The 26151-nt window shown below is 40.6% G+C and overlaps 1 protein-coding gene across 6 annotated transcripts in view; it reads left to right on the forward strand.

Annotated features, from left to right (window-relative positions):
* Positions 1 to 2442: 2442 nt before the first annotated feature.
* The window catches only part of LOC109860180 (protocadherin-like wing polarity protein stan), a 28292-nt gene continuing 4583 nt past the window's right edge, over positions 2443 to 26151 (forward strand). For all 6 annotated transcript variants that reach the window (XR_002250791.1, XM_020439094.1, XM_020439097.1 and 3 more), the window contains exons 1-9: positions 2443 to 2633; positions 14242 to 14809; positions 14941 to 15502; positions 19370 to 19647; positions 19728 to 20441; positions 20671 to 21511; positions 21614 to 23814; positions 23922 to 25642; positions 25724 to 26090. Coding sequence is in view for 5 of the 6 variants with exons in the window: in XM_020439094.1 (XP_020294683.1) it covers positions 14367 to 14809; positions 14941 to 15502; positions 19370 to 19647; positions 19728 to 20441; positions 20671 to 21511; positions 21614 to 23814; positions 23922 to 25642; positions 25724 to 26090 (7127 nt within the window). In the remaining variant the exon portion in view is untranslated. The remainder of the gene's footprint in view (positions 2634 to 14241; positions 14810 to 14940; positions 15503 to 19369; positions 19648 to 19727; positions 20442 to 20670; positions 21512 to 21613; positions 23815 to 23921; positions 25643 to 25723; positions 26091 to 26151) is intronic.

Consider the following 26151-nt stretch of genomic DNA (forward strand, 5'->3'; position numbering starts at 1 on the left):
GTAACATAGGTTTAACGCATGTTTAACGCGATTAATAGCGAGCTGTTTGCAAACACATGGTTACGGGTTTGTTTTTAACCACTATACATTTACCAAACTTAGTGAGTATTAAACTAAACTTAGTGTATTTTACAAGTTGATTAAATCATTAAAATAATAAATAACCTGCCGCCAGTACTATTTTCTTGCTTCGCACGCGTTGTTGCGATGATGAGGTTTTTGTTTTTTATAAACAAAAAGAGTTCCGAGCCTTCTTTTTCTTGGTAAATTGAATACATATCGTGTAATATCTATTGGCATGTAATAAAATGGTTAGATTTTGCAACAAAAATCTGAAAAAGTTGTTAACACTGTTTTTTGCATGCGTAGTTGCGGTAGTGGTTTTTTAAATAAATGGAGACGTTCTTTCTTTTTCGTAGCAAATTGAATATATTTCATTATGTAATATGTATTGATATGTAATGACTGTTAGTTTTTGGAACAAGAGTCTACACTGTTTTTTTTTTTTTTTTTTTTATTTCTACGTGTGATGATGATTTTTTTAATAAGCAAAAACGTTCCGGGCCTTCTTTTATGGTAAATTGAATATTTCATCGTTCAAAATATTTATCGATATACATATGATAGAACTGTTACTTTTTAGAATAAGAGCCTGAGGAAATGTTAATAATGGTTTTTCGATTTGCATAAGCCGTTGCGATGACAGTTTTTTCAAGAAACGTTTTATTGTTATTTTTGATATGTTATTTTATATGTTATTTTTTATATGTTATTATCATTTACCTATCTCTATTATTATCTCGTATAATTTGTGTATCTTTTATAAGTTATATATGTATTATATTACACATATAAAACTTTTTTTAGAAATATAACAATATGTATACATTAATTCTAAAAAAAGTAATGAAAATATAATATAAAAAAATAAATTTTACTTATATATACACATGTACATTGCATAAAAAGTATTATTAGTTTATTTGTATGTATAATAGAAGTTATTGTCCGCAAGCTAGCGTACTCTGTGCGCCAACAAACCAACTTACAAGTAACATATCGACACAATAATACAAGAGGCATGCCTTTCTCTTTCGAATTCGTTTTTTAACTTTTGTACAATTAATTTGACGTTGTTTAAGTTTCTTTACAAAAAAAATACTCTCTTATAAAAATTCGCGTTTACTAAAACTCTAGTGTTGAAATAAATTCACAGAATTGTTCTCACTTTTTATCGAAAAAACAACGAAAGCGATGTATGCTCGACCGAAAACGACAAGTGTTTTGCACATGTACCGCACAGGTACAACATCATTTATACAAGATGTTACAATGTTTTGGAAATGGGATTGTATTTGTAAATTTTTCAGCAATTAAGTTATATATATAAGCAAAAATTCTTTATATATTATAATTTTTTCACATTTCTTTAATTTTCCAGTCAAAATATATCTTACAATAAGAAAGTCTCACATGTAGAAACTTTTGGTTTGACTAAAATCTTGAAATTATATTCAATAAACAAAAAAATGCATTTTTATGGAAATTAATTTTCATTGAATCAATTATTTTTTCTCCCTGAAAGTTCAAAATTTTGATACAAAGATCTATTCTTAAAAAAAATACATCTGTGATATCGTGATCACCCGGTATACGAAGCGAGATTCCTGCCAGAAATAAAAAGAGAATTCTACATTCACGCGGACGGTGATGCGTACGCAACTCACGTCTTTTTCCACTCGCAGTTTTTTCGCACGATCGATTTCTCGCGAGCAAGAAAAACTTTTTTCGCAGGGCAAGGAAAATACAGTTGTTATTTTTTTCGAAAACCTTCGACACGATGTGTTATAAAATCGAAAACGGCAAAACAAACAGGTCAAGAGTCGCCGGTTGAGTTTCATACGCGTATGTACGTACGCGTATTCACACATATGCAAATGAATGGAGAGAGCCGTGTGTAGGACTGGTCTCGGACTAGGAGTTACACACACTTGACTTCAATAACTGCCATTTTTTATACAAAGTTGCGCCAATTTTTGTCGAGTAACAAGTCAAAAATTGATGCACCTTGTTTATGCATAAATTGTCTGCAATCACATAAAAAGAATTTCACCAACTTTTTAGTTAAAAAAAATAATATTAATAATATCTTTGCAAAAATGGTGCAACTTTGTACAATAATGTGAAACAAAGAAGTATCAAAATGAAATGTACATAAATAAATATTTATTGAAACAAAATCAAGATAATTTATTTATTAACTACCCTGATTTGAGAATTTAAAAAGTACCGTGCCTATACCTATCTACCTCCTTCTCGGTATAGCGTACAGGTGCGAGGGCGCGCACGCGCGCAGCGCGTCCGCCGTCGCGTGCACGCGTGTGGAGCAACGGTGGCGGTGGCGGCGGCGGCGGCGGCGGCGGCGGCGGCAGTCGCGACGCTGACGTTAAGCGGTGTATCGCGCGGTTCTCTTGTGTGAGCGCAATTTCTCTTGGTTTTCACCAACTTCGCTCTCGAAGAAAAGGAAAAATATTCCGCCATTCGTCAAATGATAAAGTGACATTGGAGCGAACAGGTGAAAAATCGCACGAAGATGTGACGGATTCGTCGCCAATGACGACCTTGGTGGGACGGTGAGTGACCTCCGCTGCACAACGCTGCTTTATTACCTTCTTCTTCGTCTTCTAAGCTGCTTCGAGAACGCGTGTGCGCCAAGCACTTCTTTTGCCCTTTTCTTTTGCGGCGCCAACGCTTTCCCACGGGAAAATCAACGTTTTTAATTGCCCGTCACCGCTGCATCGGTTAACGAACCCCGCGGTTCTTCCGCAAGAACCGCGAGAGTTTTTCTCTCTCTCTTTTTCTCTTTCTCTCTCTCTCTCTCTCTCTCTCGCACGATTTTTTTCCGTCCCTTTCTCCCGGCGTGAAAGACACGCGCAGTGTCAATCGATGACAGGTCGCGGGTCACAACTGATCGAGCAGGATAATTCCACAGATCCTAAGAATACAATTTATTTGCGCAAAATTAGCAGGGTTTTAATTTTTAGATTATTATTATATTATTTTTTATTTAAAAAGTTAATGAAATTTTTTTTTTCTTTTTATATGACTGAAGATATTTCATGCATAAACAAAGGTGCATCAATTTTCGACTTATCGATTCGACAAAAATTTGCGCAACTTCGTATAAGAAATGACAGTTATTGAAGTCAGGTGTACATCCATTAATTAAAATCACAAGATTGTTAATATAAACAATCTCAAGTTTCTAAATGATGAGAAACGCGCACTAATCGTGAGTGAATGTTAAGAGTCACATTGTATTTAAAATACATTTTATATCTAACTTTTGTTATTTGCATTTTGTGCGAATTTATACTCGAAAACGAGCAAATTCTCTCTTCAGTTTCGGAAAAGAGAGTTTTTCAAGGGATTTTGTTCTGGAAAAAGACTGTCCGAGTCTCGGGGGGAGGGGGAGAGAAGAGTCCGACTCGAAGAAGATCTAAAGTAAAGGACCGTGTACGTGTTTGGGAGAAAGCCCGACGCGTTGCGACGCGTGCGTTCTCGGGCGAGCGAATCAATATTTGGAGGGTAGTATTCGCGTCCCGACGAACAACGTCGACGGAACGTGAGTCACTCACCCCTGTCCGGGAGAGAGAGAACGAGCGAAGCGAAAGGGGGCTGCTGACCTCTCTTTCGCCCCCTTTTCTCGCGTCATGTCTAACGCGGCCCTCGAACGCACAGCAGCCCTCGTTACGAAAGTCTCGACGTGAATACGAGTCGAGACATCTTTATATTCGACAAGATAGTCTGAAGTACTTCTTATAGTCCATACTCCACTTTTTTTTTTTTTTATTATATTCTTAGATACTCACCTTAAAGATAATTTATATTTTTATACGCAAAATAAAAATTTCATTAATATTCATAAACAGTACTTTCTTTAGCATCAAACTAATCAAGAAATAAAGGCCTCAAAGTCAAATGCTGGATGTATATGCGAAATATATATTTTTTAAACGTGTAAATTACAATAGATAATTTTGATATATAAGGCGATCGTATGGAATGAGCAAAGTCCGGAGTTGACTCCTAGCCAAGATGTCTTTTTTGCAATGGATCTTTTCAATTTTACAAGAGGTAAAAGAGATTATTTGTGAAGAGATGCAAGTTAAGCATCCGATAGGAAGTTTTGAATTGAATTCGAATTACTATGTATCTATAAAATTTAAACGTTTAAAAAATATACATTTCGCATATATACATCCAACATTTAGCCCTTAAGGTTTTATTTCTTGAGAAATTTTACTAAATTATAGAATCTTTATTATTTGCATCAGTAAATTTGTTTTTAAATTAAATATTGTAATAAAAGTGACCGAAATTCTAAGAAATAATCTCTATCAATATCTTTTTTCTAGAGACAAAAAGGAAATAATTTTTCATGTGATTTTGAACAATTCTCTTTCTATCCCTTCCGACGCATCTAGTTCAAAATTCTTAAACATACAAATCTTCAGCAGATTGGATTACATCGCGTGACGATTTATCTCGCGATTTGATTTATTCTGCGCAACGAAACGGCGGTAGCCTTTTAATTGAGACACTCGTCGGATTTTCGGATTTGTCCGGACCAAGAACGCGCGGTTCGGAGATACGCGCGCGCGCGACGTTTAATTTACGAGGAAGCTTCGTAGGATAGCGTGAAGCGTATGTTACGCGCCTTTAAGTAAACCCGTTCGTGCGAGGGATATGTGTACGCGCGCTCGTGTGTACGCACGGTGGGAAACAGGTTCCATAAAATCGAGCGTTCTTCCGTGGAACCTCCTTATCCGCGCCGGGCATCTTCTCGTGCCTGGTTGTGTATGTGTGTCTCAACTCGCCCCAGCGTTGATATATACATACAGGATCGTCCGCTTTGAGAACCCTCGACTTTTTCGACCCCACAATGATCTGAAAGATAACTTCGAGATACGGACCTCGTATCGCACACATGTAAATCTGATTAAATCGACGGGATGAGAAAAAAGTATCGTTACCGATTTTATAAACGGCGATGTAAAAAACCATAATTTCATCGAGATAATTAAAATTCCTCAAAAGTCATGCTTATGTGTGCGCGCATGTCATCATTTGTTCGCTTTATTTTACAAACGGAAAAAAACTCTAATTCGTGTACAGAACCAAGTACGCAGAAAAAAATAACGTCTATAGAATTATTAAGAAAATAAATCACAAGCAGAAAAATAATGCAATAAAACATCTAAGATACTGAATTAATTTTTATATTGAAAAAATTAATAAATAAAAAAAGTCACTTACGCAAGAGAATTTGTTACCAATTAGCACACGGTTTTATTGTACCAAAACAAATATGTTGGAATTTTTTTCAATAAAAAAAAATAATCGAGAGGAAAACTGCACGCAAACAATATTCTACTCGTGATCGGCGATATATGTCGACGATTTCGAGAGCCACGTGTCGACGAGAATCATGTCGCTACGCGGTGCGAATCTATTCCGATCGGATTTGATGCGGATCCGAGCGCTCCACGCCCAAGAGTAAATCCCCATGACGAGCCTATTTCCCGGTTGTCTACCTACGCGAACGCGAATATCGCGGCAATATCTGCGCACGGCTCTCTCTTTCTTTCTCACTTTTCTCTGACCTTACCGTTACGCGAATATGGTTTCGCGTTCACGCGTAACGGTGCGCATTGTGGCCGCGCGGGTCGCCGCGAATAAGAGAGATTTCTCTCCGTTGGAACATCGCGAAATTTCTCGCGATATCGCACCGCAAAAGAATGCGGCACGACGACGACGACGACGCGTTCGCATCAAGAACGCGTTTTCATTCCTTTCTCCGAGATGACGCGTCGAAGAGAAAGATAAGCTAACAAAAGACGTCCTCATACAAAAGTAATGAATTGCACAAGTGGCTTTTACTGTGCACGACACACCGATCAATTATGAAACGCTCACGACGTTTTCCTCCTTTTCTCTGCCAGCATCGTCAGCTCGATCGGAGAGCGTTGCAATATACACGCGTTGTTCTCTCTCTCTCCCTCCCTTCGCGCTCTCGTACAAGCGAGGCTGAACCTGCTCTTCGAGAAGGACCCTCGTCGAAAGAATGGAAAACTTCAAGCCGAGGTCTCTTCTCCTCGAGAGATCTCCTCTCGCGACCTTGAGCTCGCGCTCCGTACACCGGTTATTGTAAAAGCCGTCCCTCGCGTGTTCGTGTCCATCGGGCGAACGGACGGACGAACGCGAGCGCGGACCAGCCGTTGGTTACAGAAGAAAGTTAGCGGGCGACGAGAAAGAGACGAAGGATGAGAAAAGAAGAAGAGAAAAAGAGAGTCGCTGACACTTCGGAGGAAGACGCCTCTAGCGATTCATCAGAGACCGATACTTTTTTTTCGTCGAAATAATCACCGATTATTACCGATCCTTGTCGATCGTCCGTCTGGCTTCGCCCTTTCTTTCCCCATGCTCGTTCGGTAATAAGATACAGTCTGTCTTTTCTCGAGACCGTTTGCGAAAAACATCTTTTCTGCGTGTAACGCAGAATTTCGATTTGCGGAAGGTGTGTGTGTATATGTATGTGTGTGTGTGTGTCTCGCATATATTCTAGTCACCAATTCGTCGCTAATTGAAGAACGATTCATCCGTGATATTGCGAGAAACTCATGCATGCGTTACTCTTCAGAACGTGAGTGCGACTTACTTGCGCGCGTGTATCTCTTCCGCGTCGCATTCTTCGACCGCACGGTCGATCCATAAATCTATGATCGTCCGACGGTTCCGAACGCGCGATAGAACATTATCCGAGATCTCTCTTTCTATCTAAGTCCGAATAACGGAATCGAAATATCAATTTAATATTTTGACTTTTAAAAGTTTTGAAATAGTTTTGAATTTTCAAGAGATGTTATCAGTTTTTCAAATCATCGTATTTTCGTTACATATATATCCTTTTCTTTTTTTTGTTTTATCGCGCGCAAGATAATTCCGGACATAGTATAAGTTTCCGCGAAACTAATTTGTAGAGCAAATCTCTAAGCTTGTAAAGAAATTGACAAGTCAATTGAACGACGATGAAATCTTTTACTACAATTTTATATATCGTAAACATCTCCGCGTCGGTGACTCGATAATCTCACGACGTTCTGGAAAAACAAACGGTCGCCCGCCTCGCGTTTGTATGTCTCTATTAAAGTGATGAAATCACGTCGTTTCTTTTCATTCGAGATAACAGGAGTTCCCCCGTGGTTGTGATTCACCGAAACGATATACCTGAGTCGATCCAACGCGCGCGTTTTTCGAGATATTAACCGTTCTCGGGTCGTGAAAGAGGATCCACGACGAGAGAGAAGACGCGCCTGCGAGATAATTGGTGGGACCGGATTCCTCCGACAAGGCCCCAAAGTAATTAATAGCACTCCAACGGGTTAGCTAGTCTTTATTTAATAGCAAAATGGTCTGCCTTTCGCGAAAATCTGAGCAATCTCTCGGAGATAGAATTTTAGAAACGTTGTATTTTTTATCTATTATTTTTTCTAGCAAGAAATAGTTTTTTTAGATGAGAGCAAGTTGTTTATTTATTATCCAACTATTGAAAAAATATTTGATTAATGTGAGCCAATGTAATAGATGTGTTTGCACCAAATATATATTAAAAGAAAAAAGAACCAAAGAGCCTATGGTCCAAGTTGAAAGTGGACAATGAAACAACTTAAAACGCAATGTATATTCTGGACGTTTCGATCAAATTTTATTGGTGATTATCTTCAGCAACTGTATATACATTACAAAAATAATAGAATAGAAAAACATCCTTGAACAGAAAGATACATACAAAAAAAAAATATGAATAAATATATACACATCTAACTTGACAAGTCATCACAAAGACCGTTCAATGCGCACCGGTAAGCACAACGAGCCAAAATATTTATTTTTTATTTATTCAAACATGTAAATTACACTCTATTCATTCGAACTGAATTTCAACTCAAAAATTCATCTTGAATGCTGGAGTTCGCATCATATATAAATGAAATATTCCATTTGTCTCCTCATAGAAATTGAAAAACTTATTACGCGAAAAAGACACCTTCGTCAGGAGTCAAATTCGGATCACCCGCATTCGCTGCGCAGGTGCCTCTCCAATTCGGCAACCAGATGAATTTCTTGCAATATTTAAATATGACTTGTAATCCCAGAGAAGTGATGCTTTCTTCCATCCGTTAATTAATATATATTATTTATTTATTTGTTAACTTTTTGTGGTTAGATCTCAAAAACGACGTGTTAGTCAGATCGGATCTGTGAGATCCACGCGACTTTAAAATCGAACATCTCCGAAAAATCAATATTTTTCTAATTTCTTTTTTTCGAATCGACAGTTTGAACACTTCTGCGTCGATAAAAAAAAATTGAAAAAATCTCTAATAGTTCTGAAAATATTAAGTTTAAAAAAAACTAATTTTTTTCTAGAAACACCGATGCGCAATTTCTGAGTAGGTCTAGGAGACCCGTCTGATTCTGCAAAAGGTTAAAATAATTTTTTATAAATTAATTTATTTATAAAGTAATCAAAATGAAAATAATTTTTGCTTTGTTTTATATATTGATTCTGAATATTTCGTTGTCTCCCGTTTTTTCGTTCGAGTAACGGGTCAAATACAACACGCGAATGGAATTCCTCGATAAACTATCAAACTTTTAGATGAGATACGGACACTCTCAGAGGATCACTCGAGTTCGAAGGAATCGCGAGAAGTTTTCGTATCTTACATCTCACATATAGATAAATATCGTCTGAAAAACCTTTTGTTGAAGCGTTGTTCGGGATGATCAAAAGATAACATCGCGACGCGTTTAAAAGCTTCGAAACTCCGCTCGGTTGAGCGGAAAAAGTAATATCTTCGCTCAACGGAAAACGATAATGGTGCAGCTGTAAACGCAAATAACGTCATTTTATGTATACCAGATAGTTACACCCGATACTTACAATGTTGCGTGCACACATCGTCAATTTGAATACCGCAAACTTGGATGAGAGAAAGAAGAAATGTTAAAGAAAGAAAAAGCTCGATAACTGCAAATTTTTCAGGATATTTTAATAAAGATATTAGTCTGGAGAAAATGTAAAAGTACAAGAAATATATTGATTCTTAGAAATGTGTATTGATTCCTAACTTAAAAAAACAATCATATTCGGATCAGTGAGCGTACTGTCCTTTTTATTCACGGATGAGTTTCTAACTGTTGCAATGGAGGCCTCTGAGGTTCGATTGGTTCGTGTTGTGTACGACGGTCGCGCGGATTGGCGAAAACCGGATCGGCTAGATCGCCTCGGGCGACTAAAAAGGACGATCGGCCGCAAAGGCCGGAGTAAGTGAGTATCGGACCGCGCGCGTTCTCGGCACGATCGACTTGCTTCGCCGCCGATCTCGAAGGGGACCAATGAGCGGAATAATCTCGCGGCGAACTGCCTGCACGAGAGAAGATGCGCTCGTGCATCCGTACGTCTTGCCGATTGCACGGTTCGCATCCGTCGTCGACTAAAGTTTCTCGGCTCGATTATATACTTGACGAGTTTCTGCGCGCGCCCGAGATTTCTCGTTTGAATATTCTCTACTCGCCAGACCGGCGATCTAATAACGTTTAATAAAGAGATTAGTCGGTGGAGAGCAGTAATCGATCGTGAAATTAAGTTGACAATTGAAAAGCGAACAAACAAATCTTCCGATCTTGGTACAACACAATTGCATGTTACATTTGTCGCACTTCTTTTTCCTTTAATTGTAAGAATCATGGACTGTGCTAGTCCTCAGGCTTTTGTTCCAAACACCAACAGTCTTATCGCATGTATCGATAGATATTACACGATGGAATATGTTCAATTTAACAAAAAAAAAGCCCAGGAAATCTTTGTTTATTTAAAAACTACCGCCGCAACCACACGTGCGAATCTAAAAAAAACGGTGCTAACAACTTTCTCAGACTGTTGTTTAAAAACTCTCTTGTCTTGTTACATGTAGATATTACACGATGAAATATGTTTAAGTTGTCACAAAATAAGACCTAAAATTTTGTTTTAAATTTGTTTTTTTAATTTTATTCACACTTAAATAACGCACTTTTATCCGCGTTTTGTTTGTTATTGTTTTATTCTTAGCTAGTAATGATGCACCTAAAGTGAGTACTCTCGCTGCGACAAGTGATCGATAAACTCGGGATCTGCACATAATCGATTAACCGGGCGAATCCTCGCGCTCAAAAAGTCGACGCGTTAACTTCAGCACAGGTAGCAAGCAAATCGAAGCAAGCGAGATGCGGTTTGCGGATACTTGTTATACCGGAGGAGAGGAGGGAATCGTGGATCGAGAGACGCGATAGTCGAGAGTCCAGACGATTCAAGTACATAAATCACCTGGCGATGTTTATTGTGCGGATGTCGCGCACCGACGCGCTCCTTCGCCTTCATTTGGACGTCTTGCGTCAAACGTGATTCTTGATTAAGACATATCGGAAATTCCGATAGGCTGTCGTCGAAAAAAAATATGACAAATGAAAAATCTCTCCTTTGGACAGTTCGTTCTTAATTCTTTCGACTTAAAAAAATGTGTGTTTTTTTTTACTAAGCGCATTACACGCTCAATCATGCGCGATCGCTCGCCGTGGATATTATATTTTACAGTTATTTCTTTAGAAAGTATTGGCGCTCGCGGAATTGTGAACGGCTCTTTTGTCGAATCTCTCAAGGTGTTAAATTAAATTCTGCGCTATCTTTTGCGCAGCAGATACGACGAGCGAATAAACTTGTGTGCCGATATTGTGCCGCTGCGCCTCATTACGCGCGACGTTAAAATATTTTTGATATTCGCACGGTATCACGAGGTTTTTCTACGAATGCACACGAAAATTCGACGACGCGCAATGTGGGCAGAGATTAAAGTCATAACATTTATTTTGTGAACAACTTTCGTCTTTGGGGAATTAACAGAGTGATTTAATGGCGATCTGAATTATGTGTGACAATCTGGCGTTTTGTCATGAATTTATCTGTGCTGCGCACGTAGTTTATCTGTACTTTGCACGAAGTTTTCTCAAAACTTCATAATTATTAAAAATTAATAAAAACAACCGTTGTTGAGGGATTGGATCACCTTTGAAGGTGTAAAAAATGATACCTGAGTTTGGGAATTTTTTGTGGGTAAATAAATAACTGTATTTAAAATCTGTTCAGAGAACTTTATTGTAGATATATAACAAAGTAAAAAAATATTTTTTAAATTGTTTTTATGTCCACAATGGCGGCGCACTTCCAGTATTCTTTTTTTTCTGCAGTTTCGAATCGGTGTTTCAGATCTTAGGCACACGGTTTGGTCTTGAACAAAACAAAAAATTTTCATTGTTGAAAACTCTTCTTACAATTAACAATTTTGCGTACATCTAAAATAAAAATTCAAGTCTTTTGTAAAAAAAAAGCTTCTATTTTGAAAAAAATTAATATTTTGACAAATTCCTACGTACTTCTTTAGTCTTTGATATGTAGATAAAAGAAAAGTTTTTGTTTTATTCAAGATTAAACCGTGTACTTATCAAATTTTGTACACCGATTTGAAGTTGCGAAAAAACAATTCTGCAAAGTGGGCCAGTGCGCTGCTATTTTAAACATAAGAAAAAAATTTTTTTGTTACATATGCGCAATAAAACGCTCTAAACAGATTTTCAATAAAATTATTATTTACCCACAAAAAATTCCCAAACTTATCCTTTTAAGACTTCAAAAATGGCCTAACCTCTTAAGAATAATAAAAAACTAATTACGGCACAAAACTATTGTTATACGATATTTTCTTTAAACAAAATTGGTAACTGCACAAACAAATAAACAAAGAAATCTCGTATATCTTGTTACAATTTTGAGACGAATTATACAATTATGTAGTGAATAATGCATACAAAGAGGGTCAATGTATCTCGGACGACGGAAATTCCGCAGCTATCTCCTCGGTTCTTCTTGGGTATTACTGCCGGAAATAGTTTATTTCCCACGTTTTGTGTAGCCTCACGAGGGGAAAACGCAAGGTGCACCTCGAAAACCGCCGTTTGTATACTGGCTGCTATTATGGCGTTCCGAGGCAGCGCGAGAGCGATTAAACCGCAACCGAGTGAACCAAGGCGTAAGAACAGGACTATAGTTCCTCGCGTATTCCTATCCTTATAGGGTGATCTATCCAGTGAATGAACACTTAAGCTACATGTCTGTTAAAATTAGTTTTCAAAAATCGTTATCTACTCTCCTGAATGCTATTACAGTAAACGAGTTGTTTTATTATTAAGATCAGACATTTTAGGATGCAAGTCTAGCAATATTTAATATTTATAGCTTTTATTAAAAGTCTGGCATAAGATTAAATAAAAAGTGGCCAAATGACCAATAAATGAACATGAATTTCTAATGAATGAACAAAAATATTCCAGTGAATGAACGAAATAATATTTTTCAAGTAAATGTAATTTTCAATGCACTTATTTATTTTTCTCGATTAATTAGAGCAATTGTTGCAATCAGAGTGCGAAAAAATACTGTGCATATTTTATGAAATTCTGAATGTAACTGTAAGTTTTTATTTAAAAAAATATATAGAGTAATATTAAATAAAAAATATTATTTATTACATATAAAGTACAAAAAACTATAAACATTTGTATGTATAAAAAAATTAATAAAGTATGGTCGTATCAAAAAACAAAAAAAAGAACAAAATTATAACTCGAATATAACAAATTAATAACATTTGTTACAAATAAATTTTTCTTTTCTATTATAATATCTGTACGGTTCTCATGCCATCATAAAGAGCATGATAAGCACTGAATCCAATCTTCTTTTGAAGGATTTTGAAAAAGTTCTTCACACTCAGGACATTTCCATTCACATAGTTTTACTTTTTGAATTCCTTTATTTTTTTGCATTTTTTGTCTTTGCTATTCTTTTTAACTATTTTTGTTTAGATCTTTCTTTTTCTTTTTCCTTCTTCATTTTCTCTTGTCTTTTTTCTTTTCTTCTCTATTTTTTATCTTTTCTAACTTGACTAATTTTGTTTTTTTCTGTTCTTTTTTTTTCTTTTCTTCCATTTCTCTCCATTCAGATGACGTAATGCAAAAAAGAATATACTAAAATCAGTGCAATTATAATTGATAACATTATAATTGATGCATTTTTTATACTAGGTAGATATGATTTATTGTTTTATTCTGATAGATGTTAAATTATGTCTACGTATTAGAAGTTAATAGAGGAAAAGGACTGAATGTTCATTTACTGGTAAAGCATTTGTCACAAAGCTTGCCAATGAATGAACGGTTGTTCATTTATTTTGGTATTCATTGATATTTCCACTCAATGCATGAACACTTAATAAAAATCGATAGATTCTTATAAATCTGTTATTTACTATATAATTTGTTAAAGAAATGTCTAAACAATGTAACTATAAAAATTTATCATAAGATCATTAAATGCACTTAAAATATTAATTGTAAATATCAAGTAACAAGGCTTACTTCGAACTTGTGCGACGCCATCTAAACAACTGTTTAATAAATCAAATGTAATGACATACGAATTATAGATATATAGAAGAATGCTTTTGAGAGATATCTGTAGACACTTTCACTGAAAGTATTGTGTCAGTTTTAACATCAAGAGAGCATGCTAGATCTTAATTTTCTATATAATAGAGTGCAACGTGTTTATTTACTGGAGGGTGTTCATTCACTGGACAAGTCACCCTATATATACTCGTCGAGCAATCCTTAACTACGCGATTTGTCTTCCCGAACCGAGCTGTACCTCGTTCGAGACAAGAAGATGTCCCGCGCGAAACTGCTTCTGTACGTGAAGCTATCTCTCGCAATTACTGTTATTTGTTGGCGTTTCTTACCCTTGTTATTTTAATGCACTGAAAAGGTCCTAGAAAAATTATTTCAACTTTAACTTCTTTATCCCAATGTAAATAAGATATTTATATAAGATATTTATATTTTTTATAATCTATTTAACTAATCAAATAAAATTTACTGTGTTTATTGTAAATAAATTTATAAAATACACAAATAGAAATATACAATAAATAAATAAATTTATTTATTTATTTATTATATATTTCTCTGATTAATTTTTCAGTCTTTTGACGAGCCAAATGTTGATTTATTTCTCCCCATCAGATGGATTCTGCCGCGATCGCATTTTAAACTCGCGAAGAATCCGCGAGTCCACGTGACCATGGGACACGCATCAGAAAGTGGACAGCGCAGACTACAAGATCGCGCGGATTAAGTGAAAATCCGCCATGGCGAGGTGGAGATGGGTGATGCTGATCCTAACGGCCGTGTGGACGGTGAGCGACGGCTACCTGGCCGTGCTGTCGTCCGGCACGCCGGTCGGCACTGTCGTCTTCGAGGCCGGAGTGCCGCAGTTGGGCGGTCGACGTCGATACGAGGCGTCTAGCGAGCGTACCGCTTGGTTCGCCCGGAAGCTTCTTAAAGTGCATCCACACACGGGCCGTGTGACCCTCGCAAAGACGCTGAGCTGCGACGGTCTCCAGTACCCGCGCATCTTCACCTTCTACGTCGACTCGACCAGCTCGCGCCTCGGTAGACCAACTATCGACTACTACAGCCTACCGCTGAGGATCCTGATCATCGGATGCGGCGGCGAAAACCACGACCTGGCAGCCACTCGGGGCTGGATGGCGGAGACTCTTGCTTCTTACGCGATGCCCAGCGCCGACAGGTTGGCAAGTGCCTCGAAAATCAGTGACTCGATATTCGAGTCACTATTTTGTTTGAAGATATAGATACGTAATAACTACACGTTTTTACACGAATAATTTTTACTTAATATATTCAATATTAAATCCGCAGGTTTACCGAAGTGTGTCTGCGAGCGTCTCAGCTAGTAGCGGCTCTTCGCGACTTCTTGCCGCAGACAGCTATGAAAGAATGCGAGACCAGATGGGGCGGTGTGGCTGATCCTAGATTCCTCGTAGAAGGCGCCGCCGGAGATTTGGTTTCCGCCTCCGAGCAGTGTCTAGTGGACCCGCTGTGGAAGGTCTCGGTTACCATGAATTTGCGTTGTGCCGGCGAATCGCGTCTGACCGACGCGGAGCACCGGCTGAAGATCGTGTTCCATCACCGTCAGCTAGATGACACCGATCTGGGCAGGAGAGTGAGGCGAGAACTGAAAAACCAGTCGCCGTATTTTGAGCAACCCCTGTACGTTGTTCCGGTGGAAGAAGAACGAGAGCCAGGACTGTACGTGACTTCGGTGAGAGCCAGAGATCCCGAAAACGGAGCCGTGCGGTACTCCATGAGCTCGCTGATTGACGCGAGGTCGCAGGCGTTGTTAGCTCTCGACCCAATGACTGGAAGAGTAACAACACGCGCCAGATTGGATAGAGAAACCGTCGACGTACACTATTTCCGAGTATGTATATTTATCATAAAACTATCTAATACAAATTTAAAAAATATGTAATAAAAATTCTGTTGGAATAAAAAAATCCTTTATTTTACAATAATACAAATACATAAATTTACAATAAATAAATATTAAAGCTCGTGATAATGTTCAACTTTAGATTTTGAGTCAACGCGAATCTACATGCTGAATGTACATGTAAATATATTTTAAACTTGTAAATTACTACGTATGAAAATTCGAATTAAATTTGAAAATTCATCTAAAATGCTTGATTTGTATCTTATACGGGTGTCTGAAAAATTTTGACACAGCTGAAGTGTGAAGATAGAGAACTTCTGTTTAGGTCAATCTAAACAGAAGTCATTTACTATTTTTTGATAAATGACTTTTCTTTCTGTAAATGATTTTCATAAAATTCGCAATATTTATTGAATTATTCATTAATGAATGTGAGATAATGAGCACGTGGGAAGCGATAAACTCTGTAGGCGTGTGTGAGTTTCAGTTGTAAAGAAAAAGATCCTACCAACGAGAGACGAAGTAAACGAGCGCGAACCGATGGCGTGTGACTATCGTGCGACACAGCTTCTTGCGATCAGCTGATTTTTACGGCGGTACAACTAAAAATCATACACGTCTACAAAGTCGCTTTCTATGCGTTTATTGGCTCACATTCATTAATTAATAACTCAATAAATATTGTGCATTTTGCAAAATTATTGACAATTATTTAAATATCTATTTTGAGATTGTTCATCGTTTTGAACCGAACTAACCGATATTTAATGTATTTACAAAGTCGAGAAATTGTTTCTTTGTTCAGTCAATTTGTTTTTTTTTCTGCGCAATATACGTGAATATTAATGATTAATAGCGATCGAACAAATATTTCTTCCTGTTGTCATTCGACAAGTCAAATCTTCGTGTTTTTACTTTGCTCGCGACTTGCCAGCGTAAAATTCATTTATCGTGAAAGCAGCGTCGAACTAATCGATATTGAATAAGTCTAAAAAGTAGCACAAATTTTATGTTTTTGTTAATCAATTTGTGCGTTCTTTTTTAATATATACAACATAACATTTAATAACAAATTACATTTATAAGAGTAAACGTTGTGAGAAAAAGGGCTAATACCAACGAGCAAGACTTGGTTGTTATGGTGAATATATTTATTATTTAACGATCATACGTTTCGATCCACTTTTTAGGATCTTCTTCAGTTATAGTCTATATAAAGAATAATAATGAAAATTAATACAAGTTTACTAGTATCATCTTAGTAATACAATCTTAAAATAAAAAATGAATACATCCACGCAAACGCAAGATGACAACATATCTAGTTAAAAAACATTAATTTATAAAAGTGTATACGTATAATAAATATACATAAGTATACATGATATGTATACATGATATATATATATATATCTATATATACATATATATATCATGTATACATGATATATATATATATACTTTCATCAATGATGTTTATTTTAGTTCAGGCGGGATAGAGTTATTCTACAGTGAGAAGTTATTCTCTATCCCACGTTTAAAAATTATATTAACTATAGAGATAAATTCTCGATGAGAGTTCCAGAAATCTATGACTGTGTACCAAGTTCTTTATGTATTTATACGCAAATGTGTTTATTCTTATATCTGAGAAAGAGTTATGTCTAAACTCTATCTAGTGTTGATACTGATAAGGTTATCACGTCCCAGACGGCACATGATATCATTTGGTTGTAGAATGATATCGTTTCTATGTCATTTTCGTGATATCATGTGATATCACATTCCTGAAATATCACACAGATATTCTTCTAAGAATATTAGTACTGTTTTCTTTCAAGTATATCTCAAAGACATCGCTTAATGTATAGGAAATTTGAATGCAGTGTATTACACTCCCGTGATATTCTTATGATATTTTTGAAATATTTATTGATGATATCACAAATCTTCGCACACAATATATTTTGCGCGAGATATGAAAATCAATTCTCAAGTTGCAATNTATACATTGCACTGCAATATTTTTATTAAATAATAATTAAAATAAATAATAAACAAAATGTGTACAATAGCTCGAGAATAAGTAGATAAAAACAATTATAATTTAGTAAGAAGCAAGTGGTCTCGCGGACTGAGTGCAGGGGCTGCGGATATGGGCTTGCGGAGGTCTCGAGTTCAAATCTCACTAATCACCCTAGGATTTTTCAGGTCCGGTCCCTTTTAATGGAGTTCATCGGTTGATCGGCGAACTGTTATCAGGCCTTCAAAAACTAATTCGAGTGAAATCTCGAAATTCCCCTCATTTTTAAAACTTTTGCAAGAGATATCATTTGCATGTTTTTGATGTGGACATTAGCAGTCTCAGGCATATCCCTGAGATATTATTTGAACATCATTACTCGTTCGAAAATGTCTCAACGAGATATCTTTTGCACATTCAAAGTCTCTGTGAGATATCTTCAAGACATCTTAAATACATCATTGTGCCGTCTGGGGTATGAAGATCTATATGCCTGTTTTGTGTGCGCGTGTGTTTACGTATGTATGTACATACACATACATACATACATAATTATAATATCTATAATATGCGTGTTCTCTGCTCATTTGTCACATATACGAGACAGATACATACATATATTTCTTATTATGATATAATGCTTGTGTTTGACCGGCCTAGTGGTCTCGCGGTCTGAGTGCAGGGGCTGCGAACCTGGAGATCGCGAGTTCGAATCCGCTCACCACATAAAGGATCTTTTTTCTAGGCCGGTTCTCTTCAACCGACTTATCGGTTGATCGGCAAAAACCAAATCAGATGTCTAATAATTAATGCGGGTGTAATCCCAAATTAATCGGTCTGGAGGTTCGCAGTTCAGACATCGAGTCTGCGAGTAGGGTCTCGAGTTCGAATCCTTATCTTCGGATTCTGGCCGGTCCTTCCAGTCTTGGGCACAGCTCCCCGGGGCAGAAATGAATGTCTAGGGAGATCAGTATACCGATTGAGATGCGAACTGAATCGGGGCTCTAGGGCTGGAGTCACAGAAGATCTTCGCAGAAGATTTAGTTAGGTGACATTCTAGGGAGTGATTTCACACCCCACCCGCTCCACACATATCTATCTATCTAATGCTTGTGCTTCGCAATATGTTGACTTTTCTGTTCAGATTGGCCCAATCTATCTTCATATTTCGGATGTGTCAAAATTGTTCAGACATCCTGTATATAAAATACCCTTATTTTCTCTCTATAAAATTTAAAAAATCTATTGCGAAAATGACACGTTGGCCATTAGTTCAAGCGCGATTTTCTCGCATTCTGTGCTGGGAAGACATCTTCCCAGTTTGGTCACCAAAGCGCTAGGTGTTTTTTTCGTATTAGTTTTTTTTTTTTCAATTTTATAGGAAAATAACTTGAATATTTTATTTACAAAATGCAAATCAAGTAGATGAATTGTCTCGAATTGAATTTAATTCGAATTAAATACGAAAAACGAAAAGGAGATTGTCCTTGGATTCAATTTGGAAAACCAATGTAAGTAATAATAACGGCTGTAATTGAACAAGGTAGCAGAACAAGGTAGCATTTTGCTGATAAAATGCAATGTTTAAAATTTGCCAAACGTTTTGACTATATTTTTAATCATCTTCAGTAGTTTCTAAATAACATTAATTCGAATTTCCATGTGTAGTAATTCACACGTTTAAAGTGTATTTGCAAGTGGCATAAAGGCTTTTATTGACCTTAAATCTAAAGTTGAATAAACACTTCATTTAGTAGAAATATCATGACTTTTCTTGATTATTTTTAACTTTTTTTAAGGTTGCATATACGAATTCATATATTTCGCAGGTGCTAGCAGTGGATGACTCGTTTCCTCCCCGCACCGGCACGACGACGCTTCAAGTCAACGTGTTGGACGTAAACGATCACGCGCCGAGCTTTGAATGGCCGGAATATGACGCGTCGGTGCGCGAAGGAGTTCCCGTGGGCTCCACAGTAATCACAGTCAAGGCTACAGATCAGGACACTAGTAGAAACGCCGAGGTGGAATATTCGATCGTTTCTACCGTGGCTGGCGGTAACATCGCGCATACAAAAGACATTGCAATTTTTAGAATCGATCCCAGGTTGGTTAACAAAATCCTAGGATTTCTCTGATTCTTCTTTGATCTACCAAGTGTAATTTAATTTAATTTCTTTTATTCAGATCTGGCGTAGTTACTACCCGGGTCGCTCTCGATCGCGAGCAGAACGAGGTGTACACAGTGGTGCTCAGCGTGACGGATCAAGCGACACCGGTGTCGGCGCGGCGGAGCGCGAATGCAACGTTGGTGGTGCACGTGCTAGACGACAACGACAATTATCCGCAATTCACCGAGCGCACGTACACCGAGTGCAAGCCTGAAGATTTGGATTACACGACAAATCCGATAGTGGCCCATATTCGAGCGACGGACGCAGACGCAGGTGCGAACTCGGCCGTACGTTACGCCATCATTGGTGGCAACACGCAGAACACCTTCTCCATAGACTCGATGAGCGGCGACGTTGCCCTGGTCAAACCGCTCGACTACGAATCCACCAGAAACTACAAGATCGTGATCCGCGCCCAGGACGGCGGCTCGCCCGCCCGTTCTAATACCACGCAGCTCTTGTTCATGGTACAAGACGTCAACGACAACGCACCGAGATTCTACACTAGTCACTTTCAAGAATCGGTATCGGAAAACGTGGCGGTGGGATACTCGGTGCTTAGGGTGCAAGCCTATGACGCTGACGAAGGTAACAACTCACTCATCAGGTACACAATCGGCGCGCGCGATTTCACCGGCGCCTCCACCGAAAACTTTCCCATCACCGTGAATACGGAGACCGGCTGGATTTACACGACGAAACAGTTAGATCGCGAACAATGTTCGAGGTAAATTTTTATTAAAATTAACACGTTAACTGCCACGCCGATTATATTTCACTTTCCGTTCGCGCTACTCGATATCGTGAAGCGTTGTTGTGAAATACGCTAATGTACGGGCCGGCAACGCTTAAAGCAAAACTCAATCGCCGGTCTGTGGCAGATAACGTGTTACAATGTTTTATAAATTTTTTTTAAATTCACGTTTTCTCTGTACCAAAATTGTGAAATTATTTAGATATCAGTTTACCGTAATCGCGGCGGATTCCGGGAAGGAACCGAAATCCGCAAGCGCCACGGTAATCCTCACGGTGACCGACGTGAACGACAACGATCCTTACTTCGAACCAAAGAACTACGAGGCTGTGGTATCGGAGGACACTCTGCCTGGTATCCCCATCGTCTCGGTGATCGCCACCGATCCGGACGAGGATGCGAGGATCCATTACGAGATCACGGGCGGTAACACGCGTGGACGCTTCTCGATTGCATCACAGAACGGCCGCGGTATCATCAGTGTCGCACAGCCGCTCGACTACAAGCAGGAGAAGCGATTCGTACTGACAGTAACAGCTTCGGATAGCGGTGGTCGCACCGACACCGCTCTAGTTTATGTCAACGTGTCAGATGCGAATAACTTCTCGCCGGTGTTCGAGAACGCTCCGTACTCGGTCTCGGTTTTCGAGGACGCGCCGGTCGGCGTGACAGTCCTGGTGGTCAGCGCCACGGACTCTGACGTCGGCAAGAACGCTCAGATCTCTTATAGTCTGGCCACCGACAACGGTGAACAGGCGGTCACCGAGTTCACGATCAATCCGCAGACCGGGGCCATCACTACGACCAAAGCGCTCGATCGCGAGATAATTCCTTCGTATTTGCTAACGGTAACCGCTAGAGACGGTGGAGTGCCTCCTATGTCAGACACCACCGACGTGGAAATCTCCGTCACGGACGTGAACGACAACGCACCGGTCTTCGAAGCGCCGCAATATCAAGGTTCGATTCCCGAGGACGTTCTAACGGGCACCAGTGTGCTGAGAGTGGCGGCAACTGACGCAGATACTGATCTTAATGGTCGGGTAAGTATTAAAGTTTGGCTACAAATTTGGTTTTTCTGATACCCTTCTATAATTTTGTTTATTTATTGCTTTGATAAACTCAAAACATGAAAATAAATCCAGGTAAAGTACGCTCTGGAGGACGACGGCGACGGCGCATTTGCGATCGATCCCACGACCGGCATTATCCGCACGGCGAAGCCACTGGACCGAGAATCGGTAGCGCGTTACGCGTTGAAGGCCGTGGCGATAGATCGCGGCTCACCCGCGCTCTCGTCCGTCGTGTTGATTAACATCAAGATCGAGGACATCAACGACTCGCCACCCGCCTTCGAGAACGACAAGATCGTTCTTTACATCGCCGAGAATTCGCCGATCGGTTCGACCGTCGGCGAGATTTACGCTCACGATCCGGACGAGGGTCCCAACGCAGTGGTGCAGTACAGCATCATTGGCGGTGAAGACTGTAACAGTTTTGCTCTGAATATCCGACAGGGCGCCGATCGCGCGGAATTGATCACTCTCGAAGAACTCGATTACGAGTCGCCGAAGAAGAAGTTCGAACTGGTCGTGCGCGCCGCGTCGCCACCGCTGCGCTCGGACGCCATCGTGCAAATTCTGGTGACCGATGTGAACGACAACGCGCCGGTGCTCAAGGATTTCCAGATCATCTTCAACAATTTCAAGGACTTCTTTCCGATTGCGCCGATCGGCCGGATACCGGCAGTTGACGCCGACGTCACGGACAATCTCGTCTACAGCATCTTGACCGGCAACAACGCCAACCTGATCGATCTCAACAAGACCTCCGGCGAAATCCGACTGTCGCCGCAGCTCAACACCAACGTGCCGCGAGTAGCAACTATGGAGGTTGCCGTGACTGATGGTATCAACGAGGCAAAGGCCACGATGACGCTATCGGTGCGTCTGATCACTGACGAGATGCTACTAAATTCAATCACCGTCCGACTGGACGACATGACGGTCGAAGCGTTTCTCAGTCCTCTTTTGGGATACTTCTTGGACGGTCTGGCGGCCATCATCCCGTGCCCGCGCGAGAACATTTTTCTCTTTAGTATTCAGGAGGACGCAAATGTGCATAGCAAGATTCTGAATGTGAGCTTCTCAGCGCGCAAAGTGGAACCTGGCACGGTTGACGAATTCTACAGTACGCAGTTTCTTCAAGAACGAGTTTACCTGAACCGCGGCATCCTTGCAAGACTGGCGACGGTCACCGTCCTTCCGTTTGATGACAACTTGTGCGTCAGGGAGCCTTGCTTGAATTTCGAGGAGTGCCTGACAGTGCTAAAGTTTGGCAACGCGTCCGGCTTTGCCAGCAGCGACACCGTTCTCTTCCGGCCGATTTATCCGGTGACCACGTTCGCATGTAGATGCGCGCGTGGCTTCACCGGCAGTCGCGAGGCTTACATGTGTGACACCGAGGTGAATCTATGCTACTCGAATCCGTGCACGAACGGCGGTACCTGCCATAGACGCGAGGGTGGTTACTCGTGCACCTGTCGACCGGATTTTACTGGACAAAACTGCGAGATCTCTCTGGAGCGGGACACCTGTTCACCAGGCATATGTAAAGGTGGCTCGCAGTGTACTATGAAGAATACTGGTGGATTTACTTGCGAGGGTTGTTCTGTGTCCGCTCTGGAGAGTGTAACGCCTCTCTGCGAATTGAAAGCGCGCAGCTTCGGTCCGGCAACGTTCCTCACTTTCGCATCTCTGCGACAACGTCATCGTCTTCACCTGAGGCTCAAGTTTGCTACTGAGCTTGCCGACGGTCTGTTGCTTTACAACGGTAGATACAACGAACGCCACGACTTCATTGCTTTGGAGATCGTGGACTCGCGCGTTCAATTCAGCTTCTCTTTGGGTGATGAAATAACCAGAGCGACGGCAAGCGTTCCCGGTGGTGTCTCGGACGGTCAGTGGCACGAGGTGGAGGTTTCGTACATCAATCGCACGGTGACCGTGTCCGTGGACAATTGTGACGTTGCGCTCGCTCTGGAACACGGCGAGAGGTTGGGACTGAGATGGGCATGCGCCAGCAGGAGCGAGAGAATCCTCGAAGAACGCTGCGGACTCGTCACCGAAACCTGTCACAGATTTTTGGATCTGACGGGGCCGTTGCAGCTGGGCGGTTTGCCAGCAATTCCGTCCAACTTTCAAATTAGAAACAAGGACTACGTTGGATGCATCAGTGATCTCTACATCGATTATGTTTTTGTTGACTTGAATTCCTTTGTGGCTGATAACGGAACCAACGCCGGCTGTCCCGAAAAGGCCGCTTTGTGTGCTTTGTCGCCTTGCAGGTAACGACTGACATTCAACAAACAAAATAAAATAAATACGTTCAATATTAAAGTTTTTAGAAAATTAAGATCTCAAAATAATATAAATGTTTGTATTTTGTATACAGAAACAATGGCAAGTGCCGCGATGTCTGGTCAGGCTTTGTATGCGAGTGTGAAAACAACTTCGCCGGGCCAACATGCGCCGAAGAGATTGGCAAGCCGTGGAATTTTCACGGCGAGGGCATGCTCAGTTTCAATCCTCTTTTGAGACCCATCCAACTGCCCTGGTTGACTGCTTTCAGTCTGCGAACTCGAACGCAACAGGCTTTCGTCATGAGTGTGCAGATCGGCCAGAACAGTTCGGCCCTTTTCGAGATCCGAAACAACAAGCTAGTAGTCTCTCTGGACGGCATCGAAGTAATCCGCACCGCTACTGTCATCGCTGACGGCGAGTGGCATCGGTTGGAGGTCGTCTGGCAGAGCGGTCACGTGTCTTTGGACGTGGATTACCGCAATCGACCCATCACATTGCCGTTACCAGCAAAGCTGCAAGGCCTCTACGTTGGCAAGATTCTTGTAGGCGGTCAGGATCAGGCGACCAGCACCGATCTGCCCTTCTTCGACGGCTGTCTACAAGACGTGCGCATCGGCACAAATCAAAGTGTTCTTCAACGGCCGACCGTTCAGGAAAATGTAGGTGAGGGCTGTCTGTCTGAGTCCCTATGCAGCCTGGACTGTCCGGAAGCCTCGACTTGCGTCACTCAATGGCAATCCAGTGAGTGCGTCTGCGCCCCCGGTCACGTCGGTCGCAGCTGCGAACGCGTTTGCGATCTGGAACCTTGCAACGGTACCGGCACTTGCATTGAGGACGCAAGCGACACGCGACGTGGCTATCGTTGCGAGTGCATCTCGCCCGAATACTCGGGTGATTACTGCGAGGTCAGAGCCGATCAGCCGTGTCCGGCGACGTGGTGGGGATCGCCAGTCTGCGGACCTTGCCACTGCGACGAGACTAAAGGATACGATCCGGCTTGTAACAAGACCACTGGCGAATGCTACTGCAAGGAGAACCACTACCAGCCAACTGGACGCAAGGAGTGCATACCTTGCGATTGCTACGCAATCGGAAGTTTTGGACCGCGATGTGACAGCGAGACCGGGCAATGTCGCTGTCGAACCGGCGTGATTGGTCGCTCGTGCACTGACTGTCCGAATCCGTACGCTGAGGTAACTTTAAGAGGCTGTGAGGTAGTCTACGATGGTTGTCCCAAATCGTATTCGGACGGTCTCTGGTGGCCGCGAACTCTTTTCGGGATGACAGCCATCGAGGATTGTCCTGGTAATGCCGAAGGCAAAGCCTCTAGATCTTGTGACGACAAACTGGGCGGCTGGCAACTACCCGATCTTTTTAACTGCACCTCAGAGGCCTTCATTGAACAACGACATCAGCTAGCAGCTTTAGAGACTAAAGATCTTACGCTGAATACTTACGTAGCCGTGAAGATAGCAAAGGATGTTTACAGAGCGGTAAACATCACCAGGGAAATGTATGGTGCGGATCTTTTAGTGGCGGAATCTTTACTGGTAACGTTATTGCGTTACGAAGAGAGTTTAGTAGGACTGAACTTGACGCACAGCCAGGACAAGGACTATGTCTCCCATCTCGTTGGCATAGCTGGAGCCATTCTCAAAGCTAAATATAAAGAAAAATGGGAAAAGATCGCGGAACTTACCGGAGATAGTTCTGATAAAATCCTGGACGTCATGGCAAGATATCTCAAGACTCTAACAGCGTCTCAACATGATACATTCACTAATCCTTTTGAAGTGGTCGATAGTAACGTTGGTGAATATTTCTTTATCTTTTTCCTTTTTGTATAAATTTGTATTAATTTTACTTTTATTAAGTATGTATTTGTATTCTTAGTGCTGGGTTTAGACGTCGTGACATCCGAGAGTCTTTACGGTTACGAGGCCATTGAATACAAAGAGGATCCCACTTTGTCTACGGTGAGGCCTTCGGAAGCAGATCAGAAAGTCATTCTTCCCGACACATCTGCTTTTCTTAGTTCCCCAGCTCATTTCGGTCCGTCTATCAGTTTCCCAAAGTACAACAATTACATGGCCGATCCCAACAGATTCGATCCGCATTCGAAGATTCAAGTGCCGCTCAATACGTTGGGTATCACACCCCTCATGCAGGGCGAGCTGAACACCAAGAACAGTCTGAGTAATCGAAAAGCTGTGCTAAGCTACGTGCAGTACAAAGAACTCGGTGCTCTTCTGCCACAAAAGTACGTAAACGTGAAATAACGTATGTTATTAAATACAACAGATATCATACCTTTAATAACG

This window comes from Pseudomyrmex gracilis, unplaced genomic scaffold, assembly GCF_002006095.1.
Source record: "Pseudomyrmex gracilis isolate BER0280 unplaced genomic scaffold, ASM200609v1 scaffold_341, whole genome shotgun sequence".
In the NCBI taxonomy this organism is placed as follows: Eukaryota; Metazoa; Arthropoda; class Insecta; order Hymenoptera; family Formicidae; genus Pseudomyrmex; species Pseudomyrmex gracilis.